Source organism: Musa acuminata, chromosome BXJ1-8 (assembly GCF_036884655.1).
Source record: "Musa acuminata AAA Group cultivar baxijiao chromosome BXJ1-8, Cavendish_Baxijiao_AAA, whole genome shotgun sequence".
NCBI lineage: Eukaryota > Viridiplantae > Streptophyta > Magnoliopsida > Zingiberales > Musaceae > Musa > Musa acuminata.
This window is the reverse complement of record NC_088334.1, coordinates 4,668,794-4,687,315: the sequence shown is the minus strand read 5'-3', so window position 1 is coordinate 4,687,315 and position 18,522 is coordinate 4,668,794. Positions and strand designations below refer to the sequence as shown.

The window sequence follows — 18,522 nt, the reverse complement described above, 5'->3', positions numbered from 1 at the left end:
AAGAGGGACAGATCGGTGTCACCATAGCAAGGCAAAGCCAACTCCACATTGCTTGTAGATATTTGCTGATCGGTGACGGATTACCAGGGCGATGTTCTCGTCAGCAGATAAGGAGGACGAGTCTTCCGCCGGAGAGACACAGAAGCCGGAAGCCTACTCCTTTGTCATCGTAATCAATCTGAACCTGTTCTTGAAATAATGCTGTTCTTAGAAACTCTTTCTTGGTAGGCAAAGCTTTGAAGCTCTTCTTAGATTCCATTGCTTAGAACTCGTATATAAATTCAACAACAAGTCGTAATCTTTTGCTCGTCTTCTTTCTCGATCGAGTTGACTTTTTCGGACGATGGGAGTTGAGAATTCCCTCGATCTTCAATGGTAATTGCAGAGGACATGTTCTTCGATTGTGTACTTGATAGATACATTCATTCCATTTTGCAACAATTTAAGCTTATCTATACAAAAATGAAGAAAAAGGTCTTAAGAGATCCAAAATTGCTGGTGTCATTGGTTACTGATAGAAGATAAAGATTTCCCCAATTATACGAGGAAATCTTTCTAATCTGTATAAATAGGAGAGGGAACATGTTAATGTATTGAAGTATTTTTTATTTCTTTAATAAAACTTTTTTACTTTTTCAATAAAGTTTCTTCAATAATTGTTCTTATCTTTTATTCTTTTCATAAGTTACATCACATCAACTTTCTTGTTCTTATTTAGATTACAATTGATCGATTATGTCACAAGAAAGAGATGGATTATACGAATACGACCGAGCAACTAATATATTCGATTGGGAAAGGAAACAAAGAGGATGCAGATGAGAAGAAGGATTTTATGAGATTGTTCCAATGTCTGTAACCAATAGTATAGTACGGTATAGAATAATGTTTTATGATTCATAGGAAAAAGGAGAGGATTTTTAAATAAATAATATTTATTTTTTATTTTTAGTGTTTATATTTAGTATTCATAATTATAATATCTTAAATATTCCTAGTAGTTATTGTTTTCATCTTATCATAAAAAACATGATGAAAAATATTTATGATATTAGAGAAAAATAAAGACAACGGAAAAATATTTTATTTTTTATAAAAAGTAAAAAAAATTTAATATAATATAAATAAAAAATAATTACAATAGATATCTAATAAATTTGCCACCATTAATATAATAAAAAAATAAGTTGCAATTTTAATTATGAGAAATACCACTATAATTATTACTGCAGCACCAAACGCAGCCTTACTCATTGGCTTTGTGCGGTAAGACACCCCCATCTTGTGGCTCAAACTTCCCCTACCATTCTTCCTTCTCTGGTCATCTTCCTCCCTCCCTCACGAGTTATTAGTACAAAGAAAGGAGAGCGCCAGGCAACTACTCGTACTAAAAGAGAGAGAGGGTCGTCTTTTTCTTTCGTCTCCTTAGAGAAAGAATGGCGAAGCTGGTGGAAAGCTCCCTCCTTGTGGTGGCCATCCTCCTCGTTGCAGGTGCGGCCGCCATCACCCCGGCCGCCGCAAGCGGAGAAGGGGGCGAGCTTCCCCTCGGCTGGATCCCGGCGCTTGCCGGCTGCCGTGGCACCATCGCGGAGTGCCTCGCCGGTGAAGAGTTCGACCTCGGATCCGAGGTGACCCGCCGCATCCTCGCTACATCCAGCTACATCAGCTACGGCGCCCTCAAGCGCGACACCGTGCCCTGCTCCCGCCGCGGCGCCTCCTACTACAACTGCCGCCCTGGCGCCCAGGCCAACCCCTACTCGCGTAGCTGCTCCGCCATCACCCAGTGCCGGGGTTAAAAGGAGGGATCTTGTAGATCTCTGCTCCAATCGGGGGAAACACGGAGTCTTAGTGGGGGGAAATGACGAACTTGGTATGCTATTTTCGTTGTTCTGTTCGAGTCTTGAATAATTGGTGTTGTTATTGATGGTGATGCGATTTTACCGTATTGGCGTTGTAAACAAGACTTGTATGCGATTCGTGTGTAAAGAATTATTTGGTCGTAGTTCAGTCCCCTCCTTTTAATGCACTTATCTCTCAAAGATTTCCTTTTCTGAGAAGAAGAAAGATGATTGTTGTTTCTTCCAAGTTTGATGATCAATTTTCTATTCATTCCTTGCTGCTTCTGGATTGTGAAGGGGATATGAGAATTTCTATAAGATAAAAATGGATCTTTTTAATGCCTTGTTTGATGTTTATGATCAATGGTTTATGCACTTCTTGCTACTTCTAAACATACAAAGAGGTCTGAGAATGTCTGATAAACATATTGTTCCTTTGCTATAACTGAGTCCTTCTTCCCTGCTCTCTCATTTGTTTTTTGGCTAAATTTTTTGCCAAAATTTTTGCTTCATCTGCATGAGAATTTCTTGGTGCTTCTAGATATTCAAGGAGCTACAAGAATTTCTTTGGTGCTTCTACATATTCAAGGAGCTATCTGATAAGTTTTTGCTTCATCTGCAGTAGAAAGAGAAGATTAAAGCAAGTGTTTTTGTGACAAAAGCTGATATGTTAGAATTTTTGTGTGTCGGCAATGAACTACTGATTATAACAAGTTTTAGATTATGGTATTACCATGAGTTTGGTGGTTGGGAGTAAATGCCTCTTTTATAAATAATTGAATTGGGTTATTGGAATGAGATGATGCTATTGGTCTTTGGTGATTGGTTGTCCCCTGTCTTCTTGTTGTATATTGGGTGGTAGAGAATAGAAAGTAGAAGAGCAGAAGAACAAGTATCATAGACTTCCAAAAGATGATATGGAACTCTTACCTTTTCTAAACTTTGATGGTTGGGTTATTTTATTATATTTTGCTGAGGTTGGAATTTTGAGACATTGACCAAAGCTTGTGATGAGGCAAAGGAGGATCCAAAATCCAATATGCTCCCATACTTCCAAGTTTGAGTAATTAGTGAAGTTGACCATGTCCAACAGAGGTGGTGGGCTTCTATGCATGTCAATCAATGACAATACAAAAGAGATAGACAGGAACACCAACTCCTGATTGATGGATGGATATCTTGTTTTAGTATTCATCTTGTATAGCTGCCAACCTAAACAACTTGTGAAATGCTTGCTCATTCATATAATTCATTGGATATTAAAGACTGTCATTGTATAGCTTCCAATTTACTTTTTGTTTTGTTTGTGTTTTGACAGACTTTAAGATTGGTCATTTTTTATGTTATATTTTAATACTTTACAAAATAGCAGACATAGAGAAAGACTGTAATAAATATGCTTGAAATGTAAAAACAAAAAAAAAAGAAAAATCAGAGAGTAGTGCTGTGATTGTAATTTGCTTTCTGGTGTTTTTCTTTTCTTATTTGGATTTTGATACAAGATGAATTTAGATAATGTTTTTAAAATGTGAAGATGGACTGAAGGAAGTGAACTTGAAGTTGGAAGCTTGTCTTAGATATGACCTCTTTTAGGTTGCCTGTCATGGCTTGAAGTGGTTGCAACATCATTTTCAGCTTTCTTGTCCAAACTTTGTTTGCCCAGCTAAAGTTCGTTCCCATCTCTTCCCAAGGTTACCTCAAGGCCAATTCTACTTTGAATCTGAACATGGAGGGTCATGAAGGGTCCTTTTCAGTGGCCAGTAGGTAAAGATGCCTTGTTAGCTATGAATTCCCAGGTCAGTGGTTCCTGTTCTTGTTTTCTTTTCTTAAATCTATTCTGTGGACTCAAAACCAGCTGGAGACTTTGTAGAGGTTCAATTCCAACCTAAACACTAGATTTGTGGAGAACAGTAACATGCCATGAGTTCCCTCAGATCAAGAACATCCTTTCATATGATCACTGATGTTCCCATTGTGTTCAAAACATTCTTTAAGTTACTTCTAGTGAGAAAAACCCTGGATGATTAACCTTAAAATCTTTCTGGTTCTGTGTCTAGGTAAATTCTGGGTGGAAGAACAGAATATGTTTTTTGTTACCTATGAGCTATGAAATGTAAAAAGGGTCCACATAGGTTTCCAGAAGATTGTGGCAGACAAATGATTGGTGTGGCTGGCATTTCTTGAAAGGATCAAGTCAACCACCTAGAATTTACAGCAGTGTTGGCCTCCTGAAGGTAGGTCTACATAGCTGATTGACACAACCAGGAACACTTGATTCATGGACACCCATCCAATTAGGTCTCAGAAACTGCCAGTAGTGAGCAAACTGTCCTTTCTGACCCACACTGATTTATTGTAAAGGTTTCATGTCTCATGACTCTCATCTGGCATTTTCTAAATCATTTAGGGTGAAAACTCTGGTCTTGAGAAAAAGTTTCAGTGCTTATCATAAGGGATTGGTTTTATTCTCCTGCCAAAGAGGAAATTAAATTCTCATATATGGTTTCTGAAATCTCTGAAGCATTACTTTCAGAAGATCTGAACAGCTGTAAGGTTACTCTTTTTAAGTCTTTAAATTTTAGAGGTAAGATCGGAGCTGCAATTTTTTAGTCTTTTGGATGACAAGAGAAATCAAAATGTCATATGGGTTATAAAATTTGTTTGTGTTTCTGAAATCTCTGAACAGAGAATTGTTTTACTAGGTGTTACCAAGCAGCTTTCTTGAAACAGAGAACAGAGACACCCAATGGTCCCCTGTGCTTTGGATCCAGCTCATGTGGTTCTCCCAAGGTTACAAATCTGACACAGTAGATCTGTTTTGGATTGCTAAATCCTGTGGGTGACATTAAATGTTGTTAGATCTGGACATTGGCTGTGATGCATGTTAGATCTGGACATTGACTATGATCCATAATTCCACTTCAGTAAGTCCATCAGTTCATCTATCATGCAAGGAGTTTTCTAAGGGTGGATTAGTCCTATAGTTGGGTTCGTGGATAATCCGACCTAAGATTTCGGGTGTAGATCCTCGTTTTGGATCCAGAACACCAATCCCCGAATCCGATCTAAATTTTCGGATCCGGATTGTTGTTTGACCAAAGCATCCGCATCGCCGTTTGACCAAATCCCTTCTCTCCACTCTCCACGTGGCACGCTTGTTTCCCTCCACGACTCTCACACGTGTCTCTTCATGAGCAGAACCAACTCGTTTATATCGAACACTCGTGCCTTACTCGTCTCTTTGAAGCGTCTCTCATGGCCTCTCAAACGCTCAAACACCGGCCCAAGGAGGAGCCGACGACGACAGCGACGACCACCGCCACCCCTTCCACCACCAGTCACAAGTACCGGAAGGACCAGAGGCTGGCCATGGCCAAGCGCGGCCTCCGCTCGCTGGCCGTGGCGGTGGCCATCCCCGCGGTCGGCACCGCCGCCTCCATCTCGATCGCCGGCGCCACCCTGGCGTCCACGAAGCCATCGTGGAGCCCGCCGGTGTGGGCGTTCCACCTGGGCTCCCTCCTGATGTCCGCGCTGTTGGGCTTCTCGTCGTGGCTAGTGTGGGCGGAGGGCGGCTTCCACGGCCGCAGCGAGGCCCTTCCGCTGTACCTCTCGGAGCTCTTCATGTCCCTCATGTGGGCGCCGCTCGTCTTCGGCGCCGGGTTCCCCAGGCCGGGCATGGCGGTCTGCGTCGCCCACTTCGCCGTCCTCTTCATGCTCTCTCAGAGCTACCGTCAGGTGAACCCCATGGCCGCCGATCTCATCAAGCCTTACCTAGCATGGGTCTCCTTCCTCGCGGTCTTCAACTACAAGCTCCTGTGAAGCTTCGAAGCTGTCTGTGTATGTAACCACGACCTGTAGCATGAGCATGAGTTGTAGCTTTTGGTTCTTGTCTGTGTTCTCCCCGAACTCGATCGAATCTACACAATAACATTATAGAAGATGGATCACAACCTGCGACAGGTTGGATCTCACATGCCCAAGCATACATAACAATGGCTCCTCTTGAGTTGCCTTCATCGTATGTATATAACATGCATAAGGTTAATGTTGGATATGTCATATATAAAATGTATCAGTCGAAAAAGTCACGTTGGCGAAGTTTTATTATTATTGCCATAATACATTAAGAAATTAGAATATTAAATATAAAAAATAATTAATTTCCTCCGACAATATCGTAATTACATGAGTGACGCAGACCGGTGACCCCAAAGCTTATCACCTCTTGTTCTTCCTTGCGACGGCCGAGTGTAGTCGGAGAACGTTAACTCCATGACCATGGCGGCTCACATCATGCCATGAAATCCCTTTCCTTCCCCTCCGCTTCTTCCGCCCTCTCTCACCCTCCTCTCATCTCGGGTCGTCTCCCGCTCCCGAGGAGACTCGTCAAATCCTCCTCTCTCCCGTCTCCCAGACCCCGTACCAAACGCCCCAACCGCCTCCGCCGCGAAACCCTAATACCCAAACCCCGCATTCCTCCACTTCCCGCTCCCCTGCCGCCACCGCCGGATGAGCCCCGCATCGTCGTTTACGAGGAGGATGTCGCTGTCGTCGAACGAGTGGTCGAGGAGGTGGACGTCGAAGAAGTGGTCGAGGGCGGGGCGGCGGTGGGGGTCGACCCGTTCGCCCCTGCCGCCGCAGCCGCTGAATTCCGGTTTCTCCCCGGCGAGGTGCAACGCCTCGCGCTGCGATTCGCTGTGCTTCTCGCGGTGCAGACTGTTGTTGCGGTCTGGTTTCTTGGCGGCGAGCGGAACGAGCCTAGCGAGCAGGGAATGACGGAGGGGAAGGCTGGAATTGAGGTGCGGGAGGCGATGGAGCTTGATAAGAAGGTCTTGGAGATCAGGGCGATGGCGAAGAAGGCGAGGGAGATCGAAAGGAGGGAACTTGCTGAAGATAGTGGCATAAAGGGGGAGGTGGGCAAGAAGCTTGGTAGGTTGAAGAAGAGTGCTGCTACGAAGGTTATCTTGGATGAGAATACTTTTTCTGTGTCTTTGCCGGTGTCCTCCAAGAATATGAATGAAGAGATGAATGGAGAGAAGCTGAATTCGAAGCAAAAGATGGGTAGAAAAAGGCTGAATTTGAAGAGAAAGATCGGACTCTCGAAATCCACCAACAAGGCTGGAAACATTCCAAAGGGATTTAATGGCTCAAGGAGCAATGACGAGCGCGGCACAGGTGATAGTGGTACGATATTTCCTTCTCTTAGTTCAATTAGAGATAACTTTCTCGATCAGGCCTGTTCTACTTTGATTTATTGCCTAGATTAATCGCGCTATGATGTTGTTTGGCTTACTTAGTTCCTCCTTTATCTTTTATTGGTCTGATTTATTGTCTCTTATTTTTTCTGGTGGGTTTCATTTATGGTCCATGCTCTGTTTTTTTCCTAGTAAATTGTGCAGTAACCGGTAACATATTCTACAATTTCGCTATCCTGCTGCTTACTTGTAGTGATGAATATCTGGTTTGAGAGTTACTGTTTCTGATGCACATTCATTAAACATTTAACTTTTATCTCAAGTGCATTACACTTAGTGTTCATTCTCTTGGACATATAAATGATCATCTCCTCATGACTTGGTATCTTGATGCCTCCTATTTAATACAATGTCTTAAGAAAGCCAATCAATGGCTAAGGTCTGAAAAGCAATCTCTTCTTTTGAATGCCCTTGTGATCATTCAAGTGCCAAAGATTGTTAAGGGGTGAGGTTTCCGTATCATGATAATTAGCGTATATCTCATCTTGTGTGTTGTCATGCTAAAATAAGTTATGAAGCAACACATGAGGAAAATGATTCCTAGCGTTATCATGCAGGAACATGGATTTAACTGCTTGATGAATTTTGATATGCCTACCTGTATTACTTTATATTCATTAGTAATTTCTGATGAATTCTGATATTCAATTTCAACTAAAGATGTACTCAATTTGTTATTTATCTTCTTGACTTGCAACACTAAAGCAATTGTATTTGTTGTTGACTGTATACAATAATGCTTATAGCAATGGATCATCTATGTGATAACGACATGAATAGTTTTGTTAGTAATCCATGTTAGCAATTTTCATGTTTGACTCTGGCTTATTTCTGCTTGTTTTTGTAACTCATTCTTGTCGCAATGTTAATTCCAGGGAACTTTTAGTAACAGGAAAGCCATAGTAGTCATTTATGTATATATCATGTTTATTCATGTATTCATCTTAGGTGGTATTGAGCAGATTGCTGAAGAAGCTGCACATCGTCCTGATCCTGAAGATTTAAGAGCTCATGCTTCTGAGCTGACCCAAAGATCAGCTGATATCGAGAATTATGCAACTTCGTCAAGTCAAGGGACAGTTGGAAGAGTAAGTAGTGGTGATCATTTGCATGTAAGTAAGTTTCAGAAGAGTAAGAACTATATGGAGGACACTGAAGATATATCATTCTCTGGAGTAACCAATTCCAGCTCTGACATTGATGAAGTCTTCCCAAAGACTCAGATTTGGGAAAGTTCTACAGAAGTTACTAGGAGATGCTCCTCAGAAACTGGGAAAGTTAATGATGATTCAAGATATAATTTTCCCATTGAAAACATAGAGAGCAAGTCATTTGTCAACAAAGTAAAAAACAGTCACTTGGATGTTATGAATGAACCATGGTGGTTGAAACTTCCATATGTTTTTGTAAGCATTTCCTACATATACTTCATTTGTCTGTAAATGAACATTTTCTTTCCTCTTCAGTTTGATTGAATTATTAAATTTTTTGTTCCATTGTGACCAATTTGGCTATAACTTTAATCTAAATTTTTTCATCTGATATCTTCACATAGCTAGAATACTTAAGAGTGATTAATCTTTGGCTACAATATATTTCAGGCTATTTTTTTACGTAGAGGCTCTGATGGTAATGGTCCTAAAGGACTTTATTCCTTGGACATAAGCTCCTCGTCAGTCGATGAGAAAGCTCCTTCCTATACTATTGCTTTCCAAGATCGTGGGGATGCAACAAATTTTTGCTACATAGTGAAGACCTTTTTTGAAGATTTGGGTGATGTTAGTGCTGACATCGTTCCGCTCACAATTAAAGTAAGGAGCCATTCTGAATTTGCATATTAAGAATCCACTTTAAAGAAATACTTCAATGTATCTGCTATCTTCTTATGGCATTTATATGTTCATTTTTCATAACAGTAATAAGAATGGTAAGATGAAGCAAGTTTTCTAATTGCTAATGAATGCCCTCTTTTTTCATTTCCATATGTTTTTTAGATATTAGTAACTACATGATGCTAAGTTGGGATGATCGGCATGTGACAGGAACTTGATCAGGTCGTGAAGTCATTTGATCTAAAGGTTATTGTCGTGAGAAAGGGACAAATTCATCTATATGCGGGACAGCCTCTTGTTGAAGTTGAGGCTGTGATACGTTCTTTCTTAGACTAGAATATATATTTATGACCATTGACACTCAGAAACTAGGTAAGCGGCCTTTTACTTTCTCTTATTTCGAATAAATCTGTTTAAGATTATTTTTATTTGGTGACACCTGTGCACAAAGATTTTCCCATGCCCTCCCTCAATATAGGAGATAGTGAATTGTAAAAGGGTAGCAAGATCCCCCCTCCACCGGTCTGCTCTTCCTCTTCTATTTTGGTTCAAGTTACGTGTGTCTTCTGAACTCTATAAGGTGTAACTTCTATGAAGTCTCATATTCCGCTGTTGCAGTGGAATGACAAGGCTCCATTCAACTTTTTTCAAGGCCCCTTGATATAGTTACTACAGAAAAAAATTGTCACTGGAAATTTAGAGTTTCTGAATATTTGTTCCGATCTGATGTTGCTATACAACTCCCCTTCTTAGATATCTTTGATTGGTACATCATACTCAATAAGCAGATGAAGAAAGCTATAAAAGCACACAATTGACAATGTATTTCATGTTATGTGGCTTATTAATGTCAACCGTACTGTTTGATCAAAACCATTATGTTGGTGAAAACGTTTACAATTCTTTTTGTCTTTGCTTTTACTTCTATTATAAACCAATCGATGTCTTCTATATCTGCTTTGTTGGAGAGGACCAATGAAACCTTGTATTCTTGGTTTGTTGGTAGAACTTTTTGGATATATGTAGGGGCAAAAACATACTAAACACTGTGAAAACCATAGACAGATCCACTTTAATCAGCAGATACAATGATACAATAATTGACAGATTCAATGTTAAAACCATATTTATACAGAATGGACAGGGATAAGGGTCTAATTTTTTTGGATGAACAACAATGCAAATCAAATTAAAAATTTATTCTGATTACTTTTAAATGGCACCTTTGCTTCAACCTCCTTTTTCCATATTCATTTGCATTAATTGAGCAATAGTTTTTGTTCGGAGGCAATTTTGGTTGGATTGTTTATAGCTTTAGCTGGCTTAGAAATCGAGTCCCAGACATTTCTCTCTGTGCTTGGAAAGTATTAATAGGAATGTTGCTAACAGCATTTATATCAAGTAGTTTGTTACTTTGTAGATGACAATAAACATCTCAATTCTGTTCTGTTTTCCAGGTTCTCACCCCTATTTGGTGCAGTGGAGATCATGTCAAGTTGCTTATGTTTACACTTCACATCAAATTCTTTGGTCTCAAAGAACAAATTCATCGGTTTCTGGTTTCCAGAAAAAATTCCCTCCTCGGCAAAATTTGATTAATTACCGACTGATTATGCCCCCAGAACAGAGATCGGAGGCCATTGCATGAACTGTTATGATATCGATTTCCAACGCAGCAGCAGTCTCCTCCTGTCTCAAACTGCTGTTTTTCCTTTCAGAGGTGCTGCTTTTTATCTGCCTCTTACTTTTTAAGGATTTACTATGAATCAAGCTAGTCGCAGGTGATCGTTATAGTTATGTTGGAGCATTAGCGATCAAATTGTATTCGAATTAAGGTTTTCGGAATTTTGCAGGTAAAAATTAGACAAAGAATCTTGAGGCACATATTGCTGTTTTGAGGTATCTTCTTTAATTTTCGTGCATGTATCGATCGAATATATCTTCTTCTTTGTCTACATGCATGATGATCGTGGATATTTCTTTAAGTATATGTTCTTTAATTTTCGTGCATGTTTTGATCGAGAATATCGTCCGACGGATGATGTAATCGAGATTCTTCGTCTACGTGCATAACCCGTGTAGGAATGACGAGTGAGTTTAGAAAGAGAATGACACGTAATTTCTAGTAGAAGCCGACGTGGAAATGTTTGGTCTCCATGTTCATGTTCGCATAAACATGATAATAATAAGCAATGAACACGTGTCTAACAAATAATGACTCAAATTTATTGGATTAGACCGGTCCAGCTTATAAGCCCGGTCCATCATTTATAGGTCCGACCTCAGTTCGGGTTAAGTGTGTTTTTGTTCTTTCTTTTGGTTCAAAAAGTTACATTAGTATTATAATAAATAGATTATATCTCTTATTTTAGTATTTTTGATATTTATATTTTAAAAAATTATATTAGTATTCATATATTATATTATTATTATTATTCATATAATTAATATTAATATTTATTTATTTATTTATATTTTTATTGATATAATTGATAGTATTATGATAAATAGAACTATATTTCTCATTTCGAAATTATAAAGATATTAATATAATTTTTTAAAAGAGCTAATATGCAACTTCTATATTTAAGCCGGCTCTCGGAATCCATTTCTTGTTGTTGCTTTCTGCCCTCATGGCGGCGGCGAGGGTTCGGGGGGTTACTCGATGCCGCCACGGGGTTCATGGCAACGACGGCCTCTTCGAAACCTTACCCAGCAGCCAGGAACAGGCGACATCGGTAGCTTGGACGACACAGGCTGCTGCTCCTTCACCGCGCAGGTGGCCCTTCTCGGTGGTCGGGAATCGAGTAATTTGCAGGAAAGGTGGAAGCTTTATTTCATATTTATGCCACCGATTTTGCCGAAGATTCACATCAGATAGGCCTTCGCCGCCGGCTGGAGAAGGGAGTCGATTTGTTGATGTGGGAGGAAATCACAGTGTTAATGCGGGTAAGGAACAAACAAGAGCTACTGTTGATGAAGTTTGCCGCGTTCTAGATGGAAGCCCTTGGGGACCCGAGGCGGAAAGACTTCTTTCTGAGATCCACGCGAAACCCAATCGAGAAGTCATCTTCGGTGTCTTAAAAAGACAGACGGATTTGAACTTGGCGTTAAAGTATTTCCGGTGGGTGGAAAAGATTACTGCTGAGCCACACAGTGTAGAAGCATATAATTCTGTTCTAATGATTTTGGCTGATACCGGAAAATATGATTGTCTGGAGAAGCTTTTAGAGGAAATGAGCATTCTTGGTTATGGGTTATCAAATAATGTTTGCATTGAGCTGGTCAAGAGCTTCATCAAATCCAGGAGACTGAGAGTTGCTGTTGATTCAATGCAAATGTTGAGGAAGTTTAAATTCCGCCCTGCTTTTTCGGCATATACAACATTGATTGGTGCGCTTGCGAATGCTCGTGAACCTGATTTGGCCCTTACCATGTTTCACCAGATGCAGGAGGTTGGATATGAGCTCAACATCCAATTGTTCACAACAATGGTTCGTGTATTTGCAAGAGAAGGAAGGCTTGATGCAGCTCTCTCAGTACTGGAGCAAATGAAAAGCAACTCATTCGAAGCAGATCTGGTGCTTTATAATGTCTGCATTGATTGTTTTGGTAAAGTGGGCAAAGTTGATATGGCTTGGAAGTTCTTTCACGAGCTCAAAGCACAAGGTTTGAGGCCAGATGATGTGTCATATACTAGCATGATCGGGGTTCTATGGAAAGCAAATAGGTTAAGTGAAGCTGTCGGACTCTTCGAGGAAATGGAGCAAGACAGGAAAGTTCCATGTGCCTTTGCTTATAATACCATGATAATGGGCTATGGCTCTGCTGGATTGTTTAGTGATGCTTACAAGTTCCTAGACAGGCTAAGAGAGAAGGGATGTATTCCAAGTGTTGTCGCATACAATTCAATTCTTACTTGCCTGGGGAGAAAAGGAAAAGTTGATGAAGCTCTAAAGCTTTTTGAGGAGATGAAGAAAGATGCGGAGCCCAACCTCTCGACCTATAATATTATCATTGACATGCTTTGCACATCCGGTCAAGTTGAAGCAGCTTACCAAATCCAGCATACCATGGAGAATGCTGGCTTGTTTCCTAATGTTCTGACAGTGAATATAATGGTTGATAGATTGTGCAAGTCAAAGAAGCTTGATGAAGCCTGGAAGATATTTGAAGGAATTAGCCAGAAGGGCTGCACTCCTGATGCTGTGACATATTGTTCGCTTATTGATGGATTAGGCAGGACAGGCAAGGTTGATGAAGCTTATAGGTTGTTTGAAAGGATGTTGGATGCAGGGCACAATCCTAATGCTGTTGTGTATACATCTCTCATCAGAAACTTCTTTAGGCATGACAGAAAAGAGGATGGGCATAAGATATTCAAAGACATGAATCGGCGAGGGTGTCTCCCTGACTTGATTCTTTTGAATACTTACATGGATTGTGCTTTCAAGGCAGGTGAAGTTGAAAAGGGGCGTTCTATATTTGAGGGCATCAGGGCTCATGGATTCCCCCCTGATGCTCGTAGCTATTCTATATTGATTCATGGTCTTACGAAAGCTGGCCATGCACAAGAGACCTACAAGTTGTTTTATGACATGAAAGAGCAAGGTTGTGTACTAGACACACTTGCCTACAATGCTGTCATTGATGGTTTCTGCAAGGCAGGAAAGGTGGATAAAGCTTACCAGCTTCTTGAAGAGATGAAGGTCCAGGGTCATCCTCCAACTGTGGTTACCTATGGATCCGTGATTGATGGCCTTGCGAAAATTGACAGGCTTGATGAGGCTTATATGCTATTTGAAGAAGCAAAATCACATGGAACAGTATTAAATGTTGTTGTCTATAGTAACCTAATTGATGGGTTTGGAAAGGTGGGGAGGATAGATGAAGCTTATCTTATTATGGAAGAGATGATGCAGAAGGGTATAACTCCTAATGTATACACTTGGAACTGCCTCATTGATGCTTTAGTGAAGGCAGAGGAGATAAGTGAAGCGCTTGTATGTTTGCAGTCAATGAAAGAAATGAAGTGCGCTCCTAACACCTATACTTACAGCATCCTTATAAATGGTCTTTGTCGAGTGCAAAAGTATAATAAAGCTTTTGTCTTCTGGCAAGAAATGCAGAAACAGGGTCTGGTTCCTAGTGTTGTCACATACACAACCATGATTTCGGGACTCGCAAAAGTAGGGAATGTAACGGAGGCTAATAGATTGTTTGAAAAGTTTAAAGCAAGCGGTGGTATTCCTGACTCAGTTAGCTTCAATGCCCTTATAGTAGGCATGAGCAATGCAAATAGAGCAATGGACGCATACAGGATTTTTGAGGAAACTCGGCTAAGGGGATGCAAACTTAGTGCTAAGACTTGTATTGTTCTGCTAGATTCACTGCACAAGGCTGAGTGTCTTGAGCAGGCGGCGATTGTTGGTGCTGTCTTGAGGGAGATGGCGAAGTCCCAACATGCTGCTAGATCTTTGTAGAGCTTGGGAAATGGATGAGGATCAAAGGAAGTTTGTTGTGTCTTGAGGTAATTCGATTCTGTTATTCAATGATGCAAGCAAGCTTGGAGGGTTCATTAATATTTACAAACTTCAGCCTATATTATGGGCAGAAAATTACAGTTAAAAATCATCTATCACCCTGTAAAGGTATCTGTTCCAGAGAAAGGATAACTTTTCTGCTCCAACTTGCCAAATGGAGGCTGTCTTAGATATCTGAAGTTACTATTTATATAGGTGCACTAATTTCGGAGATTGCCTTACCAGTTGTTTCTGCTAGCTGATATCTTGTCACGTTATAGAGGCTTAGTTGACTGGAAACCTGGAGTCCAGTGGAAGCCATTTGGAACAGAAAACGACTCATATGATGGTGCGTCTCATTCTTATTTACAATCTGAATTAGTGAAGCACGAACTTTTTTAAACAAGCTATTTTGTCATCAGATAAAAGTCCCTTGCCATGTCACTATACATTGTAGTTTGTTCTTGTCCAACCACAAGGTACAACCATGAAGAGTAGATTGCTTGTATTCATTATCAAGCGGATCATCTCATGACCTTTCTCAATATATATGATGCATAATGTGCATGTTTTGCATCTTGTTGGCTAGTTTTTATTAATTTTATCCTAAAAATACATGCTTTAACAGAACCTCCGTAATTCATAGGAGATTGCAAGATGATACTATAAAAGCAGATGCGAAAATAGAATAAATCTGACTAGTGGTATAGTTCCATATATTTTTAGTGACATGGAGCATATTAAGGATGAAAGAGAACAGCAGTTTCAGCTTTGTTGTACCACTCAAAACTGTTGGGCTAACAAATTTTATGCTCGATAATAACAATGCCTACCCATATTTAAGATGCTCCATGTATTTTATAGTTTTATATCATAAAAGAGTGTTAGTGTCCTTTCAGGGTGTGTTTCTTGACAATGCTTATCCATATTTAAGATGCCCCATGTTTCTTGACAAGTAGATTTGTGAGCCCCTGTTAAAAGAAGAAAAACGGGATTTTATTCTCCCCATTCAAATTTTGAACTTTAGTCTACATTATGATAAGCATCCACTTGTAATAAAATTAATAGAACAAACATATAAGAGGTATACCCACACGCAAAACTAAACGCGATCAAACTGGCCAAAGCATCCCTCTTGCATATAATACATCTGCCTAGGATAACAAGCATCTAAAGCGTGTGACTTAATCGACCAAACTGTCCTTTTGTTTGTAATGCATTTACACAAGACGAAAAACATCTAAAGTGTCCAATACTACCAACAAGACTCATAGCTTCCTTTGTGTGGCCACCCAAGACCCAAAAAAAAACATATTCAAAGCGTTCAAAATTACTAAGGCATCTTTTACTTATGATATGTATATCCATTACCCGATGTGGCCAAATAGACGAAAGCATACCTCTTGTGCACAATACTTTTGCCGAGGACAGAAGGTATTGGAAACACTCGGCATAATCAAACCATTCCTTTTGCATGTGATACATCCACCTAGACCCGCCCAAGATAAGAAAGCACCAATAGCATATTACTTGACCAAGTTGTCCCTTTGTGCATATTGAGTCCATCCAGGACAAAGAACCATCTAATGCACTCCACATAATCAAAATGTCCCTTTTGCATGTGACCCTTCGACCAAGGACAAAAAACACTGAAGCATCTAATATGATTAGGGCATCCTTGGCGTGCAATGCATCAGCCTAGGAAAAAAAAATTCCAATGTATGCAACTAAAGCGTCCACTTATGCTTGACACATCCACTCAAGACAAGAAAACAATCAAAGTATTAATTAAGCATTTTTCTAATGCAGGTAACAATGGTAGATGTCTCGAAATAGACATTATGATCTATAGGATGGACATATCCTTACACTGAAGTACAATAGAGACACAAATGGTATGACTTTTTTTTTTTTTGCCAAATGAGATTTGATAGGCGGAGCCTGATCAGTGCCTAGTGAACATGCCACATCAACCTTCGAAGATAATAAATACTTCAATGGACATGCTATATCGACATAATGATCATTCTCTATTAAACCAACAGTTAGAAAGTTAACATTAGATAAAGTAGTTTTTCTAGATATGTCTTCATTTTAGACTCACTGAAACTAATAACTTTTTATGCCCACAATGAATGAACAAATAATGGCTTTATGTCAAAGGGGTTTTGCCTGATGCACTCTTAATCTTTCGCAAGAAGCAAAATCTGAGATATGAGGTACAAGTATTTTTTTTCTTTCTTTAATGGCTATCCTTGCAAGAAGAATTTGTTTGCCTCTCTCAACTGCGACAACTTAGAAACACTTCATATCAATTTTGCCATATTAGATTGACCGTTGATGACCAAAATTGATCATATTAAAACTTGTATCTGATATCATCAATTGCCCAACTTACAATCCCTTCATCTGGTTTCTGCTGTTCCTAAAATCCAATTATTTCTTTCAATCCAGGTATAGTATAGCACAGCTGCTAACAAATCTATTCATTTATCCCTTCAGTATCTAACAAGCCATCTGATCTTAGCTTCAAGGCAGCGATTAATCTGTTGATGTTGCAGAACTGCTTCGAAGTGCCTTCTGTCAGGGTATGTTTTAAGTTCATGCATCAGTTATCTATTTAAATGCCATGTTTTACAGAGCTTGGTGAAGCGGATCAAAATGGTGAAAGGGTTAAATTTAGCAAAATTGCTGGCTTCGTAGGTTAGCAAAAGTTAATAAATCCTTGATTTTTTTTAAAAAAAAGTATGTTAAGATTTGAACAGATACATGTAGTTCAGTTAATGTATGAATGTGATATATGCTTTCATTTGGAGTATCCTATAAGTTCTAAGAAATACCAAGTGACCTGCAATGAGGAGAAAGAAATAGCATATCTATATTGCTTATTTTTTTGGATGAGTTAAAAGAATTTTGATTGCCATATACATATTGTTGCAACCTATGCAACATGTCTATACTACATACAAGCATTGGTTTAGGCCAAAATTTGATAGGATATGCCGGATAGACAAGCAAAGTAAAATTTTCTTTGTTTGTTTTCTCTCTATCTCTGTCTTTCTGATAAACATGCATAATGAGAGGTGGAGTGTAGAAAACTTTATAAACAATTAGATTGTAATGTGTGAGATTTTTCTCTTTCTTTCAGTCTAATTTGTGGGCAGTGTATGTGGAAAAGTTCATCAAGAAGTTTGTCAGGATGTGTTTATATAGATTCATTTTGGGTAAATGCATGGTCAAGGAGAACATATGGATGCAACTGAGGAACAGTCTGTATTCCAAACAATCATTACATGCTTCGACTAATTGAATTAGATTCATTTAGAGCTGAAGCTTGCGGTGACATTAATTAGAGATGGCAATATATATGCTGCTGCCTGAAACATGGATCTTTTCTTAATTGAAACTGTGGATAACTTGTGCTGTTTCAATTCACCACTATCCTGACTTTTGTGTTCTTTTCTTTAATACAGAAAAAAGATGTACCGTGTGCATATACACTTGCAATTACGAGAGTTGAAGGTCGATGTACCCAATCTTACTTTCAACAGATACTGTTTTTGTGAAATCGTGATCGTTTTTAGAATCTCTTCTTTATTGTTTGGAAGGAATATATAATCAAGTTCGACTGGATTGGGAATACTTGTCTGAGAAGTTCTTGTACACCTATTTGTTTTCTTGCAGGCCTAATACTTGAAATTGAGACTGGATAATTTCTGCTGTTCAAATTCATCACCAACTTTTGTGTTCTTTTGTTTAATATAGAACTTTTGTGGTCGTGTAATACATATCACATCGATTAATAAATATGAAATATGGATATACAATAAAATTATTTGTTCAAGTTAAAATCAATTTTTATCTTATTTAATCCTCTATGAACTTAGATGATTTTTTAAAGATTAATATTATCATTTTAAAAAGTAAGAGTGCAATTTGAGTTTTTTTTCCGATAATTCGTTCAAAAAAATTGTATAATAATAATAATAATAATAATAATAATAATAATAATAATAATAATAATAATAATAAAAGTGTGACTCTGGCGTGGGGAAGGTGACGACACGGGAGGCAA

General features: G+C 39.2%; 4 protein-coding genes across 7 annotated transcripts; all 4 read left to right on the top strand.

The window, feature by feature from the left end:
- Window positions 1-1,259: 1,259 nt before the first annotated feature.
- LOC103993666 (protein RALF-like 33) lies at window positions 1,260-2,051 on the top strand. The gene has a single exon (XM_009413817.3). It carries the CDS (start codon window positions 1,437-1,439, stop codon window positions 1,794-1,796), a length of 360 nt encoding a protein of 119 aa, XP_009412092.2. The 5' UTR covers window positions 1,260-1,436; the 3' UTR covers window positions 1,797-2,051.
- Window positions 2,052-3,517: 1,466 nt separating this feature from the next.
- LOC135587164 (translocator protein homolog) lies at window positions 3,518-5,776 on the top strand. The gene has a single exon (XM_065078227.1). It carries the CDS (start codon window positions 5,094-5,096, stop codon window positions 5,655-5,657), a length of 564 nt encoding a protein of 187 aa, XP_064934299.1. The 5' UTR covers window positions 3,518-5,093; the 3' UTR covers window positions 5,658-5,776.
- A 262-nt stretch (window positions 5,777-6,038) lies between these two features.
- Window positions 6,039-10,880, top strand: LOC135587163 (uncharacterized). Its single transcript, XM_065078226.1, has 5 exons — window positions 6,039-7,022; window positions 8,042-8,499; window positions 8,695-8,904; window positions 9,136-9,297; window positions 10,383-10,880. The coding sequence occupies exons 1-4, from the start codon at window positions 6,137-6,139 to the stop codon at window positions 9,259-9,261; spliced, it is 1,680 nt and encodes a 559-aa protein (XP_064934298.1). The 5' UTR covers window positions 6,039-6,136; the 3' UTR covers window positions 9,262-9,297; window positions 10,383-10,880.
- Window positions 10,881-11,523: 643 nt separating this feature from the next.
- On the top strand, window positions 11,524-17,035 carry LOC103994311 (pentatricopeptide repeat-containing protein At3g06920). 4 transcript variants are annotated; one of them, XM_065078225.1, is made up of 3 exons: window positions 11,524-14,796; window positions 16,257-16,342; window positions 16,950-17,035. In XM_065078225.1, exon 1 carries the CDS (start codon window positions 11,559-11,561, stop codon window positions 14,406-14,408), a length of 2,850 nt encoding a protein of 949 aa, XP_064934297.1. In that variant the 5' UTR covers window positions 11,524-11,558; the 3' UTR covers window positions 14,409-14,796; window positions 16,257-16,342; window positions 16,950-17,035. The 4 variants fall into 4 exon arrangements, with proteins under 4 accessions (XP_064934297.1, XP_018685655.2, XP_018685656.2 ...); XM_018830110.2 differs by having other exon boundaries at window positions 16,902-17,035; XM_018830111.2 differs by lacking the exon at window positions 16,257-16,342.
- Window positions 17,036-18,522: the final 1,487 nt, after the last annotated feature.